This window comes from Festucalex cinctus, chromosome 20 (assembly GCF_051991245.1).
Source record: "Festucalex cinctus isolate MCC-2025b chromosome 20, RoL_Fcin_1.0, whole genome shotgun sequence".
NCBI classification, from domain to species: Eukaryota; Metazoa; Chordata; class Actinopteri; order Syngnathiformes; family Syngnathidae; genus Festucalex; species Festucalex cinctus.
In genome coordinates, this window is record NC_135430.1 from 16,230,117 (window position 1) to 16,249,888 (window position 19,772).

General features: G+C 36.5%; 1 protein-coding gene and 1 long non-coding RNA gene across 7 annotated transcripts; one reads left to right on the forward strand and one right to left on the reverse strand.

Moving 5' to 3' along the window:
- The first annotated feature begins 1,474 nt into the window (after positions 1-1,474).
- On the forward strand, positions 1,475-8,478 carry LOC144009438 (uncharacterized). 5 transcript variants are annotated; one of them, XM_077509174.1, is made up of 5 exons: positions 1,475-1,895; positions 3,981-4,057; positions 5,706-5,794; positions 7,281-7,491; positions 7,737-8,478. In XM_077509174.1, exons 2-5 carry the CDS (start codon positions 3,986-3,988, stop codon positions 7,770-7,772), a joined length of 408 nt encoding a protein of 135 aa, XP_077365300.1. In that variant the 5' UTR covers positions 1,475-1,895; positions 3,981-3,985; the 3' UTR covers positions 7,773-8,478. The 5 variants fall into 5 exon arrangements, 2 of the variants coding, with proteins under 2 accessions (XP_077365300.1, XP_077365301.1); XM_077509175.1 differs by having other exon boundaries at positions 1,476-1,895; positions 7,319-7,491; positions 7,737-8,477; XR_013280923.1 differs by lacking the exon at positions 7,737-8,478 and adding an exon at positions 6,960-7,071 and having other exon boundaries at positions 1,477-1,895; positions 7,172-7,319.
- On the reverse strand, positions 7,634-8,905 carry LOC144009441 (uncharacterized). Of its 2 annotated transcripts, XR_013280927.1 has the most exons (6): positions 8,814-8,905; positions 8,646-8,752; positions 8,412-8,542; positions 8,265-8,335; positions 8,108-8,178; positions 7,634-7,833 (listed from the first exon to the last, which is right to left on the reverse strand). It is a non-coding gene; the product is annotated as an uncharacterized LOC144009441 (long non-coding RNA). The 2 variants fall into 2 exon arrangements; XR_013280928.1 differs by lacking the exon at positions 8,108-8,178.
- Positions 8,906-19,772: the final 10,867 nt, after the last annotated feature.

The window sequence follows — 19,772 nt, forward strand, 5'->3', positions numbered from 1 at the left end:
TAAATAAAACGCCTTACTATACATGGTAGTTTTTTTTTTACAAAAATAAAACGCCTTACTATACATGGTCTTTTTTTTTTTTCCAAAATAAAAACGCCTTACTATACATGGTCGTTTTTTTCCCCAAAATAAAAACACCTTACTATACATGGTCGTTTTTTTTCACCCCCAAAAAACGCCTTACTATACATGGTCGTTTTTTTTCTCCCCCAAAAAACGCCTTACTATACATGGTCGTTTTTTTTAACCCCCCAAAAAACGCCTTACTATACATGGTCGTTTTTTTTTCCCCAAAATAAAAACACCTTACTATACATGGTCGTTTTTTTTCACCCCCAAAAAACGCCTTACTATACATGGTCGTTTTTTTCCCCCCGAAAAAAACGCCTTACTATACATGGTCGTCCCCCCCCCCCCCCCCCCCCCAAAAAAAAAACGCCTTACTATATATACATGGTCGTTTCCCCCCCAAAATAAAAACGCCTTACTATACATGGTCGTTTTTCCCCACCCAAAAAAAACACCTTATTATACATGGACCTTTTTAAAACAAAAAACGCCTGACTATACATGGTCGTTAAAAAAAAACAAAAAAAAAACGCCTTAATATATACATGGACATTAAAAAAAAAAGGCCTTACTGGTCGTTTTTTTGTTTGTTTGTTTTTAAATAAAACGCCTTACTATACATGGTCGTTTTTTTTAAAAATAAAACATGGTCGTTTTTTAAAACAAAAATGCCTTCCCATGCACAGTCGTTTAAGAAAACCACCTTACCATGGATGGTCCTTTAAAAAAAAAAAAAAAAAGGTCGGTTTCCACCTACTAGCACACCTGATTCATATAATCAGCTCATCAGCATGCTTGGTAACAATCCTGATCAGGTGTGTTGATCGGCAGAAATATCTAAAACCTTCACGCAAACAAAAACACGCAAACAAAAACTTGAATTTAACCAACTGCTGTTTAAAAAACAACAACAACAACAACACACCTTACTATACATGGGCTTTTTTAAAACAAAAACGCCTTAATATATACATGGACATTTAAAAAAAAAAAAAAGCCTTACCTACGCTTATGGTTGTTTAAAAAAAAAAATGCCTACTATACATGATCGTGTTAAAAAAAAAAAAAAAGTTTCTCCGGAGTTTGCAAACTCACAAATACCGCGAGAATTAAGCTTGGTGGCAAGGTTAACTGGTTTGTGCGAACGAGTCATTTAAAAATGAAATGAAATTAAAAAAAAACACACACACACACACACACAAAAGCCTCGTAAACACACATAAACCAAAAAATAATCCGTTTATAAATGCATACGATGAGTAATGGCAGCGGCACCAAGTCTAATGGAGTCGCGACATGTCCCGAGGGAAAGAGGGCAGGCAACGGCAGCCACCGACACCGTCGCATAAGCGGAAGTGACGTACATGAACCGCTGCCTACGCGAAAGTGAAGTCGCTGGTGTCGCGGCATAAGCGGAAGTGACGTCCCCGATGCCACGACACATGCCGCTGCCGCTAAATGCGCTAGCGCTTACTGCAAAGATGTTTAAACTTTAATTTCTGGATGTACCGTTCGATACACATGACAAATTTTCCCTCTAGTTCGTTTATTCGCTACGGCGTTTATTATTTTAGCTGGTTAGCGCGCGATTTAGCTGTGACCCGGAAGTTAAACATCGACCAGGAAAGGAAACTAGGAAGTGTTTGACCTCGCGTTTTGTTTGAAAGTCGAACACGTGGTTTAATTTACGGTAGTAGTATGTAATGTTTTGATTGTTTACATGCACAGAGGCGTCCACAATAAAGGAATATTGTCTCCACGTCGACTGCTGCCCGTCTACCTGCTCATCATCTGACGAAAGAAAAGTGGCGACGTGTTGTGAAAAGGTAACTGGCGCTCAACTTTTTCACGTTTTCACTGCAAGTTCCTCTAAAAGTACATTTACAAAACAAAAAAGAACCATCGTCTCATATTTAGCGTTAGCGTGTCCTCATTTAACTCGATTAGATCGAAACATTTCGATGCGTTTACACAATCTAACGAGCTACAATACTATTGTCCATTGTAAAATGTGTTTATTAGTCTACTTGTCAAAAAGCCAGAAACCGTGAGATAATAAGAAATACAAAAAATAACATACAACGGGATTAAAGAAAACCAAGTTTGAGCATTTGAAACGGTTCAAATGAGCCTTGTCCCAGTTCCGACCTGAAAGCATTCGAAAGTAAACCCATTATTTTTATCATTATTATTTTTTATTGTCCTCAAAACTAATTTTGACCTCCAGCAAACTTGCCTTCTCGGTATATGGCTTCATTTATTGTTTTTATCTTATTTCATACAGTTGAGTCGTTTACCGTATAATTTCATGGGGATAGAGGCGTACGTTGTGTTGCGCGGAGTCATGTCGAATATTTATTTATGAATGAAGAAAGCTATCTAGTTCTATACTCGAGTAACTCGTGTTTTAGACGGTCTGTGTTTCCGAAGGGGTCGCCATTGTAGAGTGACGTCACATTGTAGTCCGTCAGTAAGGGGTGCTTTTTTTTCTTCTTTCTTTTTCTTTGCTCGACTTCACAAGTTGTGTTTTTACGGTACGTTTGCCTTCTCTCGCAAAGATTGCGAGATAACGCCTTTTTTTTTTTATTATTATAAACCAGGTACTTCCGGGTCATCTTTCGTGTGATCAAAAGCGACGAGGATTTACTCGCTCCATTCTCGTCGCTTTTGGTCACACGGACGATGACCCGGAAGTACATTAACAAGTTCTCGCAGTATTATTTTTTTTTGCTAGTGAACGCGATATTTGCGTCATTTTTTTTTATTTTTTCCCCCATTTGCTGGCGTATTTTTTATTTTATTTTATTTTTTGATATTTGCGTCATCTTAGGGGCTCTGTCGGTTTCCGAGTTTAAACGCCGTGCACTTCGTGGCTTGAAGTCGGAAAAATCCACTGATCTGAATATATGACTGGATAGCCGATGCCAATACATGCCCGTGCAAGACGTTGAAGTCACGGGGCGGCCATCTTGCTCCTCCTATCTCTCGAGCAAACTACTGTAAAAACGATAAGGTATACGAACAGATGAGACATACAGCTCGTAGGTAGGTTAGTATAAGGTTGAGGGGCTGGGTGGTAAAAAAACAACAACAATGCTATGTGCTGCTTTCAGACCCCTTTTTTTAATCACAGTTCCTTAGATCCCCATATTAGATTTGGCAGAGGCATTTTAAAAAATATATATAATTCTTTAATTTAAAAAAAATATATCCAAGTTCCACCCTATAAACGTCATTAAGCATATTATTTATGCATGTATTTAAGTTAAGTTGTAAAATGTCTGAAGTGCGCTTGTTTATGTTTAACAAATTTAAAGCAACATAAATCAGGCTGTTTCTACTAAGTACTGTCTCAAATGTTCTCCAATTCCGACACTGTAAATGTACAGGAGCATATGCCAAGAAACATTTCGTGGGAGTAGCAATATGGCGGCCTCGTGACTTCAAAAGTCTTGTCCTATCGGCTGTCCAGTCATATATTTAGATCAGTGGAAAAGGCCGACTTCCGACCATCCTGGCATCAGTCTTGCCTGTTTATGTAAATTGCAATAAAGTTTAAAAAAAAAAAAAAAAAAGGTCCAGAGGGCGGGGCAGCAGTGGAGGAGGCTCGGCCTTGTGCGGGTGATGGGCGTGAAAAGGGTGGAGTCGGCAGAGTGGAGTGAGCTGGTGGGGGCGTGGCTTATTTTGGAGCTACTGACCTGCTTGTTCACTGCATGTATCCCTTGCATTCTATAAAAAAATTTCAAAAAATGTTTTTGGGTCAAAACTTCAATAATATGACATTTAGCAAGTAGTGACACCAATATTTAAGAGTTTTTCAATTGTATGAAAGACAAGTGTTTTATGCAAATGAGCACATGCGATATGCAAATGAGCATTACTCACTGCTTCCGTTTCTGTTTTCTTGACAGGATGGATGCTGTTTGCGACAGGGATGAGTCTACGGTCTGCACTACAACCATGCAATTGGAAATCTGCCTTTAGACGGGTGAGTGTACTTTGTTTTTTTACACTGGATGCCATGCTGTGTGCTTGAGGAGGCGTGTCTGATGCAACTTAGCCATTTTGTCAGTGCACTTTGACTTCCACTTGATGTACTTGCACACACCAGAACATTCAATTGTTATGAACATGTGCTTTAAAAAAAAAAAAAAAATAACACGCACATTGATCTGGCCCAAATTATTGAAAAATAAATTATTTAGAAAATATAAACAACTGACAAACAAAATAAAAAACATTTTTATTTTTCAAATGTATTTTTAAAAAATCTATTAATTTGATATTATGTTGCCTACTTAGAAAAATAAATAGTTTGTAAAAAAAAAAAAAAAAATCTTCAAAGCACATGTCCATGAGCATTGAATGATGTACTTGTTGTCTGGTTTCATGTGTGGCAGTGTTGTGCAGAAGATGAATTGTGTTTGGCTTCTAGAGAGATGGGTCAGCCAGTTGATTTTTGGACTTGGACTGCTTTTGCTTGCGTTCATGTAACTAATGACTCTCTAAAATGGCCTTTGGTACACGCTAGTTGTTGTCTTGACTAATGGTTATGTTGTTAGGAGATAGACTAGTCATGAGTTGTGTACCGAATCAAGTGTCCAAATATTAGGTACATGCTCACTCAGTCTTATTTCTTGACTATGAGGACATAGTGCTGTGTCATGTGGTCTGTGAACTTCAATCTGCCTTTAGACAGGTGCGTGTACTTTGTTTTGTTTTACACTGGATGCCATGCTGTGTGCTTGAGGAGGCGTGTGTGATGCAACTTAGCCATTTTGTCAGTGTACTTTGACTTCCGCTTGATGTACTTGCACACACCACAACATTCAATTGTTTTGAACATGTGCTTAAAAAAAAAAATCACATTGAAAAATGAATTATTTAGAAAATATAAACAACTTACAAACAAAATAAAAACATTTTTATTTTTAAAATGTATTTTAAAAAATCTATTATTTTGATATTATGTTGTGTACTTATAAAAATAGTTTGTACAAACAAACAAACAAAAAAATCTTCAAAGCACATGTCCTTGAGCATTGAATGATGTACTTGTCTTGTTCCATGTGTGGCAGTGTTGTGCAGAAGATGAATTGTGTTTGGCTTACAGAGAGATGGGTCAGCCAGTTGGTTTTTGGACTTGGACTGCTTTTGCTTTCGCTCATATACCTAATGACTCTCTAAAATGGCCTTTCCTACACGCTAGTTGTTGTCTTGACTAATGGTTATGTTGTGAGGAGATAGACTAGTCAAGAGTTGTGTACTTGATCAAGTGTCCAAATATTAGGTACATGCTCAGTCTTATTTCTTGACTATGAGGACATAGTGCTGTGTCATGTGGTCTGTGAACTTCAACATGGTATTCAGGGATGTGTGCTACTTCAAATGTACGTAGAAATAGTTTCAAATTTGCTTTGAATTGTTTTTACTGATTATTCCATATGCTAACCTTTTTTAACGGTCTTTAACTGAGGCATTTTAATGGCAATTTGGCATCATTGTTTACTGAGTTTTTATTTTTGTTATTATTATTATTATTTTGAGGGGGGTGACCTTGGTAGCATTGGACTTAGCTGTGACCCTTAATTTGCTGTGAATGAGCATGACTGACTCGTTTTGTTTTTGCCTGACAGGATGAAGGAGGTCTTGGACGAACACGCAGCCAACAGACTCAAGACTTGAGGACATGGCTGGATCTGCGCTTCAAGCTGCTTTTGGGCAGGTGTGCGCTTCTTGAAGGCAAATGTTGTGTGCTTGAGGTATGTGATGTCACTAAGCCATTTCTCAGTGCGCTTTAACCTCTGCTTGATGTACTACACACACAGTAGAACATCATTCGGTGCTGTTGAACATGTGCTTTATTAAATGATTGTTTTGGCAAAATATCACTAAGGTATTTTGAAATCAATCATTTGATGTTATTTTTGCCCACTTATGTAAATAATAGTATGAAATATTCCGCACATGTCCAGAAGCATTGAATGATTTTCTTGTCTGTTGGTACATGGAGAGATGGATCGCTTGTGCTCATGTGACATCACACACACAACATGCTTCCATGTATAGCCTGTCAACCAGTTTTTGTAACTTGATTCCAACATTGTTGCTGTGTCCAAAAAATTGCTTGTCTAAAGTCAAATATATTGTTCAACTGGAATGAGTGTCTCCGTGTTTTATTTCTTAATACGATTTTTCAGTTCAGTGTCGTGCGTTCAGGTGGTTGTATTCTCAGGTCTTGAATGGATTTCAAGTGGTTGTTCAGGTTTTCCTTGAAAGACTTTTGGCCTAACGTCCGAGCCTGCTTTTTCGGTTCATTCTCAAGGGCAGATGGCGTGATTTTGAGCATGAATCGAGGAAGCCTGTTTGGACCAGAGGCCAAAACATCTTCAAGAAAAACCTGAACAATCCACTTGCAATCCATTCAAGGCATGAAAAATGCTTTTTTTGCTACTATTAAACTTCAACATGCAAATTGACTGACATAGCTCCACCCACTTTAGAAAAAAAAAAAAAATCAATTTATTTGCATAATTGACCACTCCCTCTCAGAATCGACCAATCGGATGGCTGTATGCAAATAAATTTGCATGGCCACGCCCACTTTTGGCTTAAAAATGGGGTATATTGCCTAATCTGCATAGCCGCACCTACTTATGCAAATTTTTTGGCATAAAAATTTGCATAAACCACGCCCACTTATGGGGCCAACCAATTAGATTCTGGCACTTAATACAGAACCCACCAATCAGACTGCATTCTGCTCAGTAATTTGCATAACTCCACCCACTGTTGAACTTGGCCACACCTTTCTTTTATAAAAGAAACTTAAGTTTATGTTACAAGAGTTAAAATGCAATTTGCCAACTTTGTTTTTTTTTTTTTTACAGAGTATGTTGAACCTCAAAATGCCAAACTCAAAAAAAAACGTTAAGATGCAAATTTATCAACTGTTTTTGCAGAGTACATGGTGAATGGAAAAGTCAAACTAGAAAAAAAGATGTAAGTTGTCAACTTTATTTTTGGCAGAGTACATGTTAAATGGCAAAAAAAAAAAAAAAAACGAAAAAGTTGGCTGACTTGATTGCTGTCTTGTCACCAGGTCAAGTTGTGGGCCAGCAGGAGCAGATCATGCAGACCTAAGACAAAACAGTGACTCAAGTCAATTTGTTGTGCAGCAAATGTTTTTGAAATGTGATGAAACTCACCAGCACAGAAGGGGATGGCTCACACCACGCCGTGTCGCCAGGAAGCCCGCCATGTTCCTCGGCGCCTGGGGCAGAACAAACATTGGAAGACAGAGGAGAAGCTCGCAGAGTCGACAAGCTTACCTTGAATCGCGTCATCTTCAAGCTGATGGCATCAATGCGGCACCAAGAGAAGAGTCACTGCCTGGTGAAGTGGATGCGACTGCAGCAACAGGTAGTGAAGTGCATTTTTTTTTTTTTTTTTTATAAATACAACAAATATTTGACAGGATGAAACCCACCAATGCAGAAGAGTCAGTGACAACACAGCTGCATTCACAGGAAGCTAACCACGAAGAAAACAATGACAAACCGTATTCCAACCAGTCCAGCTTTAGTTTATTACGTGTCAACAAGCCGCCGTACAGGGGGGAAAAAAAAAGGCAATGAAGATGATGTACATGTTTGTCTTCCCCACAGGTGCAGGATCTTGGTGACCAAGCAGTTTCTCCATGATGACCAATTCAAGACAGTGTGATTCAGCTTCTCCAGGGCCCAGAAATGCTTTGGCAACACACTAGTGGACATAATCAGAAGAAAATCAATGTTAATGTGTCAGCACAAAAAATAAAAAAAAAATAAAAAAGGTAAATGTACCTTTTAGAGCCCCTATCCAGCCCGTTTTCCATGTTTCTCTCCACCAACACACCTGATACATGATCGTTATCAGCTTCTGCAAAGTTTGCTGATTAGCTGATCATGAGATTCAGCTGTGCTGAAGGAAGAAGACATGGAAAACTGGCTGGATAGGGGCTCTAGAGGACAGAACTTGCTCTAAAAGGTATATTTACCCCTCTTTTTTTGTGCTTGGAGACCCCTGTTTTAAAGGGTCCCCAGTGAAGCGCAGTTCAATGCAGCTTTACTACAAAAAAAAAAAAAAAAAAAAAAGATGTTCAACTATGTTGATCAAATGTTTACGTCAGCCATTTTGTTTTGCAGCATGCTCACCCTCCAGCCATGGCCGGCCTCATACACGATTACTCAGGCTGCTCTGATTGAAGTCAAGATGCCATTTATACCTGCACGCAAAAAAACAAATTATTTAAAAAAAAATTTTTTTTTTAAATATACAGGGAGGATGTCAGTGCAAGTCACCTGACATGTCTTTACCCTTCAGTCATCTTCACAATGTGCTGAAACAAATTAAAACGTGATCATCACATTAACGTGTATGAGTGTTTGTGTCTCACCAGTGACGAGAAAGTGACAGTGCTCTTCTCCAGACGCTGGAAAGGCAAAAAGTGCGTTAAAAAGTATCGTGTTATTTTTTAAGATCTTCCGTTGGGCATTTAATGACTAAAAGCTTTAACAAAAAAGTATTTTACTTACCGCGAGCATTTATTGCCAAACGTCAAAGGCGTTGGTCTTATTTTATCACACGGGTTGACCGTGAGCGAGCAAACATTTAGCAAGCACGCAAGCAAGGTTTTTGCACGCTGAAAAGGTGAACATGTTAAAAGTTATGACTTCGAGTGTAAGAATAATCTTTAAACAAACCTCTTGTCAAAGCTTTTGGTCATCTTGTCAAGATTAGTGGTGAACAGCGGGCGGAGGAGATCGACGTTAAGCTGTCAGACTGGTGAAGAAAAGAGATCGCTCCCTTAATTAGTTACAGCTTATATAGATTTTCGGTAACAAGGTTTTTTTCAAAAGCTTTATTGAACCAAGAGAACAAAAAAAAAAGTCAATTGCCTCGAGACGAAAAATCCTGACAAAATCAGCTAGTTGCCAGACGCAAGGATCGAACCCTGCTCGTCTAACCCGGTGCCAGTGACGTTAACCATTAGGCCAAACAGACTTTCTGACGTTGGTTCTTGTAGATCGTAATTATGCTATGCAGTCACAAATGTGGGCCAAATTACAGTCAATGATTCTATGAATAGAACGAACAACGGCGAGTTTCTCAATGCTGAGATGGTCGAATGGTATACGACATTGCCTTTGGTTAACTTGTTCTCGTGTTCGATCCTCGTTTTCTCCAACCTTTCGATTTCATCGTAATGTTTGTTAGTGCGAGGGCGCACCAGCGGGGATCGAACCCGAATCACCTGAACCGGAGGCAAAGTTTTATACCATTCGGCCATCATGGCTGAAGGTGTTCGGCGTGTAATGTTATGCATTTGTAGGACTTCTACATGTGTATGTCCACCCAATAAATGTGATAAGATTCAGAATCTGTTACAGACGATTTAGTCGAGTGGTCTACGACAACGCTTTCGGTGTCGGCAGATGCGGGTTCGATTCCAGGACCTTTCTGCTTTTGCGGAATTAGTTCTCAAGTTATTGAAAATGACAACCGAGAGCAAGGATCGAACACGCAACCTCCAGCATGGAAGGCGTTGTCTTATTCCATTCGGCCATCTGTTCATGGTGTTTCAGGCGAAAATAAATGAAGGTGATGAGTACGCTTCTTGCAATCTCCGGAATTTGATCGCTCAGGGGCACCCCCAACCTTCTCCCCTCCTCACCAGCCATTAACACCATCAGTTAATTCTTTCTTTAATTGTTTTTTGTATGGGTATTACTTTCAATTCCCGCATCCACATCCGGGTAGTCAACTATTTAATCTACTCAAGTAGGAATCCAACGTTTGTTTTATCGATTAACAGCTTACGAACAAATCAAACCTATTCCCACCCTGAATGTAGTTACTCTAGTCAACCACAGGACGGCAGTATTGCATCGTACCTCAGTTGCTTCGCCGTCTTCCTCTTCCACGACGATTTAGATTGACCACCCAAAAGGATTCTCAACGATTCTTGTTTTGTTTTGTGTGTGATTTTGTTTTTTGTTTTTTACTGTTTTTCTTTGGCGGCTTGAATGATGAGCGATTTATAACGACACGCTTATTGTTCTATCACATTATTGAACAATTCCAAACGAGCCGAAACCCAGATATAATAACCTGAAACGTCACCCTTCCAGGGAGTGCGCCATCTGCTCAGGACATGTGGTACTGCACCCAAGCCATTTTTTTTTCCCCCCCCTCAAGCCACTCATGGGCTCATTGGCATATGTGGAGGACTTTTTTTTTCTTCCCCCCTCACAACTTTTGAACCCAGTCTTTTTCAACCCTGGTCCTCGGGACATTTCCATGTCTCCCTCCATATTCCAAAGCAAGTGATGATCATAATCAGGCTTCTCGAGAGCTTGCTGTTGAGCTGTCATTGGAATGACATGCTTTGGGAAATGTGTTGGTCAAAACAAACCACACCACGTCAGGATAGATAATGTTTTTTTTATTTGTACAAAATCGAGATCAGAAAACACAGATGAACACAGAAACACACAGAAAAACAGAAAAAAATGCTTTCACATTGTGAGATGGTCAATTTTTATTTTTATTTTTAAATAAAACGCCTTACTATACATGGTCGTTTTTTTTACAAAAATAAAACGCCTTACTATACATGGTCATTTAAAAAAAATAAAAAAATAAAAACGCCTTACTATACATGGTCGTTTTTTTTTCCCCAAAATAAAAACGCCTTACTATACATGGTCGTTTTTTTCCCCAAAATAAAAACACCTTACTATACATCGTCGTTTTTTTCCCCAAAATAAAAACACCTTACTATACATGGTCGTTTTTTCCCCCAAAATAAAAACACCTTACTATACATGGTCGTTTTTTTTCACCCCCAAAAAACGCCTTACTATACATGGTCGTTTTTTCCCCCCCGAAAAAAACGCCTTACTATACATGGTCGTTTTCTTCCCAAAATAAAAACGCCTTACTATACATGGTCGTTTTCTTCCCAAAATAAAAACGCCTTACTATACATGGTCGTTTTTTTTCTTTCAAAAAATAAAAACGCATTACTTTACATGGTCGTTTTTTTTCCCACCAAAAAAACGCCTTACTATACATGGTCGTTTTTTTTCCCAAAATAAAAACGCCTTACTATACATGGTCGTTTTTTTTCACCCCCCAAAAAACGCCTTACTATACATGGTCGTTTCCCCCCCCCCCCCCAAAAAAAAACGCCTTACTATACATGGTCCTTTTTTTGTCGGAAAAAAAAGCCTTACTATACATGGTCGTTTTTTTGTCGGAAAAAAAAAGCCTTACTATACATGGTCGTTTTTTTTGTCGGAAAAGAAAGCCTTACTATACATGGTCGGGTTTTTTTTCTGAAAAAAAAAAGCCTTACTATACATGGTCGTTTTTTTGTCAGAAAAAAAAGCCTTACTATACATGGTCGTTTTTTTGTCGGAAAAAAAAGCCTTACTATACATGGTCGTTTTTTTTGTCGGAAAAGAAAGCCTTACTATACATGGTCGTTTTTCTGGTCGAAAAAAAAAAAGCCTTACTATACATGGTCGTTTTTTTGTCGGAAAAAAAAGCCTTACTATACATGGTCGTTTTTTTGTCGGAAAAAAAAGCCTTACTATACATGGTCGGTTTTTTTTGTCTGAAAAAAAAGCCTTACTATACATGGTCGTTTTTATGTCGGAAAAAAAAGCCTTACTATACATGGTCGTTTTTTTGTCGGAAAAAAAAGCCTTACTATTCATGGTCGTTTTTATGTCGGAAAAAAAAGCCTTACTATACATGGTCGTTTTTATGTCGGAAAAAAAAGCCTTACTATATATGGTCGTTTTTATGTCGGAAAAAAAAGCCTTACTATACATGGTCGTTTTTATGTCGGAAAAAAAAGCCTTACTATACATGGTCGTTTTTTTGTCGGAAAAAAAAGCCTTACTATTCATGGTCGTTTTTATGTCGGAAAAAAAAGCCTTACTATACATGGTCGTTTTTTTGTCGGAAAAAAAAGCCTTACTAGACATGGTCGTTTTTTGTCGGAAAAAAAAGCCTTACTATACATGGTCGTTTTTTTTATCGGGAAAAAAAAGCCTTACTATACATGGTCGTTTTTTTGTCGAAAAAAAAAAGCCTTACTATACATGGTCGTTTTTATGTCGGAAAAAAAAGCCTTACTATACATGGTCGTTTTTATGTCGGAAAAAAAAGCCTTACTATACATGGTCGTTTTTTTGTCGGAAAAAAAAAGCCTTACTATACATGGTCGTTTTTATGTCGGAAAAAAAAGCCTTACTATACATAGTCGTTTTTTTGTCAGAAAAAAAAGCCTTACTGTACATGGTCGTTATTTTTGTCGGAGAAAAAAAAGCCTTACTATACATGGTCGTTTTTTGTCGAAAAAAAAAGCCTTACTATACATGGTCGTTTTTTTGTCGGAAAAAAAAGCCTTACTATACATGGTCGTTTTTTTGTCGGAAAAAAAACCCTTACTATACATGGTCGTTTTTTTTTTCTGAAAAAAAAGCCTTACTATACATGGTCGTTTTTCTGGTCGGAAAAAAAAGCCTTACTATACATGGTCGTTTTTTTGTCGGAAAAAAAAGCCTTACTATACATGGTCGTTTTTTTGTCAGAAAAAAAAGCCTTACTATACATGGTCGTTTTTTTTGTCGAAAAAAAAAAGCCTTACTATACATGGTCGTTTTTTTGTCGAAAAAAAAAAAGCCTTACTATACATGGTCGTTTTTTTGTCTGAAAAAAAAGCCTTACTATACATGGTCGTTTTTATGTCGGGAAAAAAAAGCCTTACTATACATGGTTGTTTTTTTGTCGGAAAAAAAAGCCTTACTATACATGGTCGTTTTTTTCCCCAAAATAAAAACACCTTACTATACATCGTCGTTTTTTTCCCCAAAATAAAAACACCTTACTATACATGGTCGTTTTTTCCCCCAAAATAAAAACACCTTACTATACATGGTCGTTTTTTTTCACCCCCAAAAAACGCCTTACTATACATGGTCGGTTTTTTTCTCCCCCAAAAAACGCCTACATGGTCGGTTTTTTTCACCCCCCAAAAAACGCCTTACTATACTTGGCGTTTTTTTTCCCCAAAATAAAAACACCTTACTATACATGGTCGTTTTTTTTCACCCCCAAAAAACGCCTTACTATACATGGTCGTTTTTTCCCCCCCGAAAAAAACGCCTTACTATACATGGTCGTTTTCTTCCCAAAATAAAAACGCCTTACTATACATGGTCGTTTTTTTTCTTTCAAAAAATAAAAACGCATTACTTTACATGGTCGTTTTTTTTCCCACCAAAAAAACGCCTTACTATACATGGTCGTTTTTTTTCCCAAAATAAAAACGCCTTACTATACATGGTCGGTTTTTTTCACCCCCCAAAAAACGCCTTACTATACATGGTCCTTTTTTTGTCGGAAAAAAAAGCCTTACTATACATGGTCGTTTTTTTGTCGGAAAAAAAAGCCTTACTATACATGGTCGTTTTTATGTCGGGAAAAAAAAGCCTTACTATACATGGTCGTTTTTTTTGTCGGAAAAAAAAAGCCTTACTATACATGGTCGTTTTTCTGGTCGAAAAAAAAAACCCTTACTATACATGGTCGGTTTTTTTTTCTGAAAAAAAAAGCCTTACTATACATGGTCGTTTTTTTGTCAGAAAAAAAAAGCCTTACTATACATGGTCGTTTTTTTGTCGGGAAAAAAAAGCCTTACTATACATGGTCGTTTTTTTGTCGGAAAAAAAAGCCTTACTATACATGGTCGTTTTTCTGGTCGGAAAAAAAAGCCTTACTATACATGGTCGTTTTTTTGTCGGAAAAAAAAGCCTTACTATACATGGTCGTTTTTTTGTCAGAAAAAAAAGCCTTACTATACATGGTCGTTTTTTTGTCTGAAAAAAAAAGCCTTACTATACATGGTCGTTTTTTTTGTCGGAAAAGAAAGCCTTACTATACATGGTCGTTTTTTTTGTCGAAAAAAAAAAAGCCTTACTATACATGGTCGTTTTTTTGTCGAAAAAAAAAAAGCCTTACTATACATGGTCGTTTTTTTGTCGGAAAAAAAAGCCTTACTATACATGGTCGTTTTTATGTCGGGAAAAAAAAGCCTTACTATACATGGTCGTTTTTTTGTCGGAAAAAAAAGCCTTACTATACATGGTCGTTTTTTTGTCGGGAAAAAAAAGCCTTACTATACATGGTCGTTTTTTTTTGTCTGAAAAAAAAAGCCTTACTATACATGGTCGTTTTTATGTCGGAAAAAAAAGCCTTACTATACATGGTCGTTTTTCTGGTCGGAAAAAAAAGCCTTACTATACATGGTCGTTTTTTTGTCGGAAAAAAAAGCCTTACTATACATGGTCGTTTTTTTGTCAGAAAAAAAAGCCTTACTATACATGGTCGTTTTTTTTGTCGAAAAAAAAAAAGCCTTACTATACATGGTCGTTTTTTTGTCGAAAAAAAAAAAGCCTTACTATACATGGTCGTTTTTTTGTCTGAAAAAAAAGCCTTACTATACATGGTCGTTTTTATGTCGGGAAAAAAAAGCCTTACTATACATGGTCGTTTTTTTGTCGGAAAAAAAAGCCTTACTATACATGGTCGTTTTTTTTCCCAAAATAAAAACACCTTACTATACATCGTCGTTTTTTTCCCCAAAATAAAAACACCTTACTATACATGGTCGTTTTTTCCCCCAAAATAAAAACACCTTACTATACATGGTCGTTTTTTTTCACCCCCAAAAAACGCCTTACTATACATGGTCGGTTTTTTTCTCCCCCAAAAAACGCCTACATGGTCGTTTTTTTTCACCCCCCAAAAAACGCCTTACTATACTTGGCGTTTTTTTTCCCCAAAATAAAAACACCTTACTATACATGGTCGTTTTTTTTCACCCCCAAAAAACGCCTTACTATACATGGTCGTTTTTTCCCCCCCGAAAAAAACGCCTTACTATACATGGTCGTTTTCTTCCCAAAATAAAAACGCCTTACTATACATGGTCGTTTTTTTTCTTTCAAAAAATAAAAACGCATTACTTTACATGGTCGTTTTTTTTCCCACCAAAAAAACGCCTTACTATACATGGTCGTTTTTTTTCCCAAAATAAAAACGCCTTACTATACATGGTCGTTTTTTTTCACCCCCCAAAAAACGCCTTACTATACATGGTCCTTTTTTTGTCGGAAAAAAAAGCCTTACTATACATGGTCGTTTTTTTGTCGGAAAAAAAAGCCTTACTATACATGGTCGTTTTTATGTCGGGAAAAAAAAGCCTTACTATACATGGTCGTTTTTTTGTCGGAAAAAAAAAGCCTTACTATACATGGTCGTTTTTTTGTCAGAAAAAAAAGCCTTACTATACATGGTCGTTTTTTTGTCGGAAAAAAAAGCCTTACTATACATGGTCGTTTTTTTTGTCGGAAAAGAAAGCCTTACTATACATGGTCGTTTTTTTTGTCGAAAAAAAAAAAGCCTTACTATACATGGTCGTTTTTTTGTCGAAAAAAAAAAACCCTTACTATACATGGTCGGTTTTTTTTTCTGAAAAAAAAAGCCTTACTATACATGGTCGTTTTTTTGTCAGAAAAAAAAAGCCTTACTATACATGGTCGTTTTTTTGTCGGGAAAAAAAAGCCTTACTATACATGGTCGTTTTTTTGTCGGAAAAAAAAGCCTTACTATACATGGTCGTTTTTCTGGTCGGAAAAAAAAGCCTTACTATACATGGTCGTTTTTTTGTCGGAAAAAAAAGCCTTACTATACATGGTCGTTTTTTTGTCAGAAAAAAAAGCCTTACTATACATGGTCGTTTTTTTGTCTGAAAAAAAAAGCCTTACTATACATGGTCGTTTTTTTTGTCGGAAAAGAAAGCCTTACTATACATGGTCGTTTTTTTTGTCGAAAAAAAAAAAGCCTTACTATACATGGTCGTTTTTTTGTCGAAAAAAAAAAAGCCTTACTATACATGGTCGTTTTTTTGTCGGAAAAAAAAGCCTTACTATACATGGTCGTTTTTATGTCGGGAAAAAAAAGCCTTACTATACATGGTCGTTTTTTTGTCGGAAAAAAAAAGCCTTACTATACATGGTCGTTTTTTTGTCGGAAAAAAAAGCCTTACTATACATGGTCGTTTTTTTTTGTCTGAAAAAAAAGCCTTACTATACATGGTCGTTTTTATGTCGGAAAAAAAAGCCTTACTATACATGGTCGTTTTTTTGTCGGAAAAAAAAGCCTTACTATTCATGGTCGTTTTTATGTCGGAAAAAAAAGCCTTACTATACATGGTCGTTTTTATGTCGGAAAAAAAAGCCTTACTATACATGGTCGTTTTTATGTCGGAAAAAAAAGCCTTACTATACATGGTCGTTTTTTTGTCGGAAAAAAAAGCCTTACTATTCATGGTCGTTTTTATGTCGGAAAAAAAAGCCTTACTATACATGGTCGTTTTTTTGTCGGAAAAAAAAGCCTTACTAGACATGGTTGTTTTTTTGTCGGAAAAAAAAGCCTTACTATACATGGTCGTTTTTTTTATCGGGAAAAAAAAGCCTTACTATACATGGTCGTTTTTTTGTCGGAAAAAAAAAGCCTTACTATACATGGTCGTTTTTATGTCGGAAAAAAAAGCCTTACTATACATGGTCGTTTTTATGTCGGAAAAAAAAGCCTTACTATACATGGTCGTTTTTTTGTCGGAAAAAAAAAGCCTTACTATACATGGTCGTTTTTATGTCGGAAAAAAAAGCCTTACTATACATAGTCGTTTTTTTGTCAGAAAAAAAAGCCTTACTGTACATGGTCGTTATTTTTGTCGGAGAAAAAAAAGCCTTACTATACATGGTCGTTTTTTGTCGAAAAAAAAAGCCTTACTATACATGGTCGTTTTTTTGTCGGAAAAAAAAGCCTTACTATACATGGTCGTTTTTTTGTCGGAAAAAAAACCCTTACTATACATAGTCGTTTTTTTTTTCTGAAAAAAAAAGCCTTACTATACATGGTCGTTTTTCTGGTCGGAAAAAAAAGCCTTACTATACATGGTCGTTTTTTTGTCGGAAAAAAAAGCCTTACTATACATGGTCGTTTTTATGTCGGGAAAAAAAAGCCTTACTATACATGGTCGTTTTTTTGTCGGAAAAAAAACCCTTACTATACATGGTCGTTTTTTTTTTCTGAAAAAAAAGCCTTACTATACATGGTCGTTTTTCTGGTCGGAAAAAAAAGCCTTACTATACATGGTCGTTTTTTTGTCGGAAAAAAAAGCCTTACTATACATGGTCGTTTTTTTGTCGGAAAAAAAAGCCTTACTATACATGGTCGTTTTTTTGTCAGAAAAAAAAGCCTTACTATACATGGTCGTTTTTTTGTCGGAAAAAAAAGCCTTACTATACATGGTCGTTTTTTTTGTCGGAAAAGAAAGCCTTACTATACATGGTCGTTTTTTTTGTCGAAAAAAAAAAAGCCTTACTATACATGGTCGTTTTTTTGTCGAAAAAAAAAAAGCCTTACTATACATGGTCGTTTTTTTGTCGGAAAAAAAAGCCTTACTATACATGGTTGTTTTTATGTCGGGAAAAAAAAGCCTTACTATACATGGTCGTTTTTTTGTCGGAAAAAAAAAAGCCTTACTATACATGGTCGTTTTTTTTGTCGAAAAAAAAAAAGCCTTACTATACATGGTCGTTTTTTTGTCGAAAAAAAAAAAGCCTTACTATACATGGTCATTTTTTGGTCGGAAAAAAAAGCCTTACTATACATGGTTGTTTTTATGTCGGGAAAAAAAAGCCTTACTATACATGGTCGTTTTTTTGTCGGAAAAAAAAAAGCCTTACTATACATGGTCGTTTTTTTGTCGGAAAAAAAAAAGCCTTACTATACATGGTCGTTTTTTTTTGTCTGAAAAAAAAGCCTTACTATACATGGTCGTTTTTATGTCGGAAAAAAAAGCCTTACTATACATGGTCGTTTTTTTGTCGGAAAAAAAACCTTACTATTCATGGTCGTTTTTATGTCGGAAAAAAAAGCCTTACTATACATGGTCGTTTTTATGTCGGAAAAAAAAGCCTTACTATATATGGTCGTTTTTATGTCGGAAAAAAAAGCCTTACTATACATGGTCGTTTTTATGTCGGAAAAAAAAGCCTTACTATACATGGTCGTTTTTTTGTCGGAAAAAAAAGCCTTACTATTCATGGTCGTTTTTATGTCGGAAAAAAAAGCCTTACTATACATGGTCGTTTTTATGTCGGAAAAAAAAGCCTTACTATACATAGTCGTTTTTTTGTCAGAAAAAAAAGCCTTACTGTACATGGTCGTTATTTTTGTCGGAGAAAAAAAAGCCTTACTATACATGGTCGTTTTTTGTCGAAAAAAAAAGCCTTACTATACATGGTCGTTTTTTTGTCGAAAAAAAAAAGCCTTACTATACATGGTCGTTTTTTTGTCGGAAAAAAAACCCTTACTATACATGGTCGTTTATTTTTTCTGAAAAAAAAGCCTTACTATACATGGTCGTTTTTTTGTCGGAAAAAAAAGCCTTACTATACATGGTCGTTTTTTTGTCAGAAAAAAAAGCCTTACTATACATGGTCGTTTTTTTGTCGGAAAAAAAAGCCTTACTATACATGGTCGTTTTTTTTGTCGGAAAAGAAAGCCTTACTATACATGGTCGTTTTTTTTGTCGAAAAAAAAAAAGCCTTACTATACATGGTCGTTTTTTTGTCGAAAAAAAAAAAGCCTTACTATACATGGTCGTTTTTTTGTCTGAAAAAAAAGCCTTACTATACATGGTCGTTTTTATGTCGGGAAAAAAAAGCCTTACTATACATGGTCGTTTTTTTGTCGGAAAAAAAAGCCTTACTATACATGGTCGTTTTTTTCCCCAAAATAAAAACACCTTACTATACATCGTCGTTTTTTTCCCCCAAAATAAAAACACCTTACTATACATGGTCGTTTTTTTTCACCCCCAAAAAACGCCTTACTATACATGGTCGGTTTTTTTCTCCCCCAAAAAACGCCTACATGGTCGTTTTTTTTCACCCCCCAAAAAACACCTTACTATACTTGGCGTTTTTTTTCCCCAAAATAAAAACACCTTACTATACATGGTCGTTTTTTTTCACCCCCAAAAAACGCCTTACTATACATGGTCGTTTTTTCCCCCCCGAAAAAAACGCCTTACTATACATGGTCGTTTTCTTCCCAAAATAAAAACGCCTTACTATACATGGTCGTTTTTTTTCTTTCAAAAAATAAAAACGCATTACTTTACATGGTCGTTTTTTTTCCCACCAAAAAAACGCCTTACTATACATGGTCGTTTTTTTTCCCAAAATAAAAACGCCTTACTATACATGGTCGTTTTTTTTCACCCCCCAAAAAACGCCTTACTATACATGGTCGTTTCCCCCCCCCCCCAAAAAAAAACGCCTTACTATACATGGTCCTTTTTTTGTCGGAAAAAAAAGCCTTACTATACATGGTCGTTTTTTTGTCGGAAAAAAAAGCCTTACTATACATGGTCGTTTTCATGTCGGGAAAAAAAAGCCTTACTATACATGGTCGTTTTTTTGTCGGAAAAAAAAAGCCTTACTATACATGGTCGTTTTTTTGTCGGAAAAAAAAACCCTTACTATACATGGTCGGTTTTTTTTTCTGAA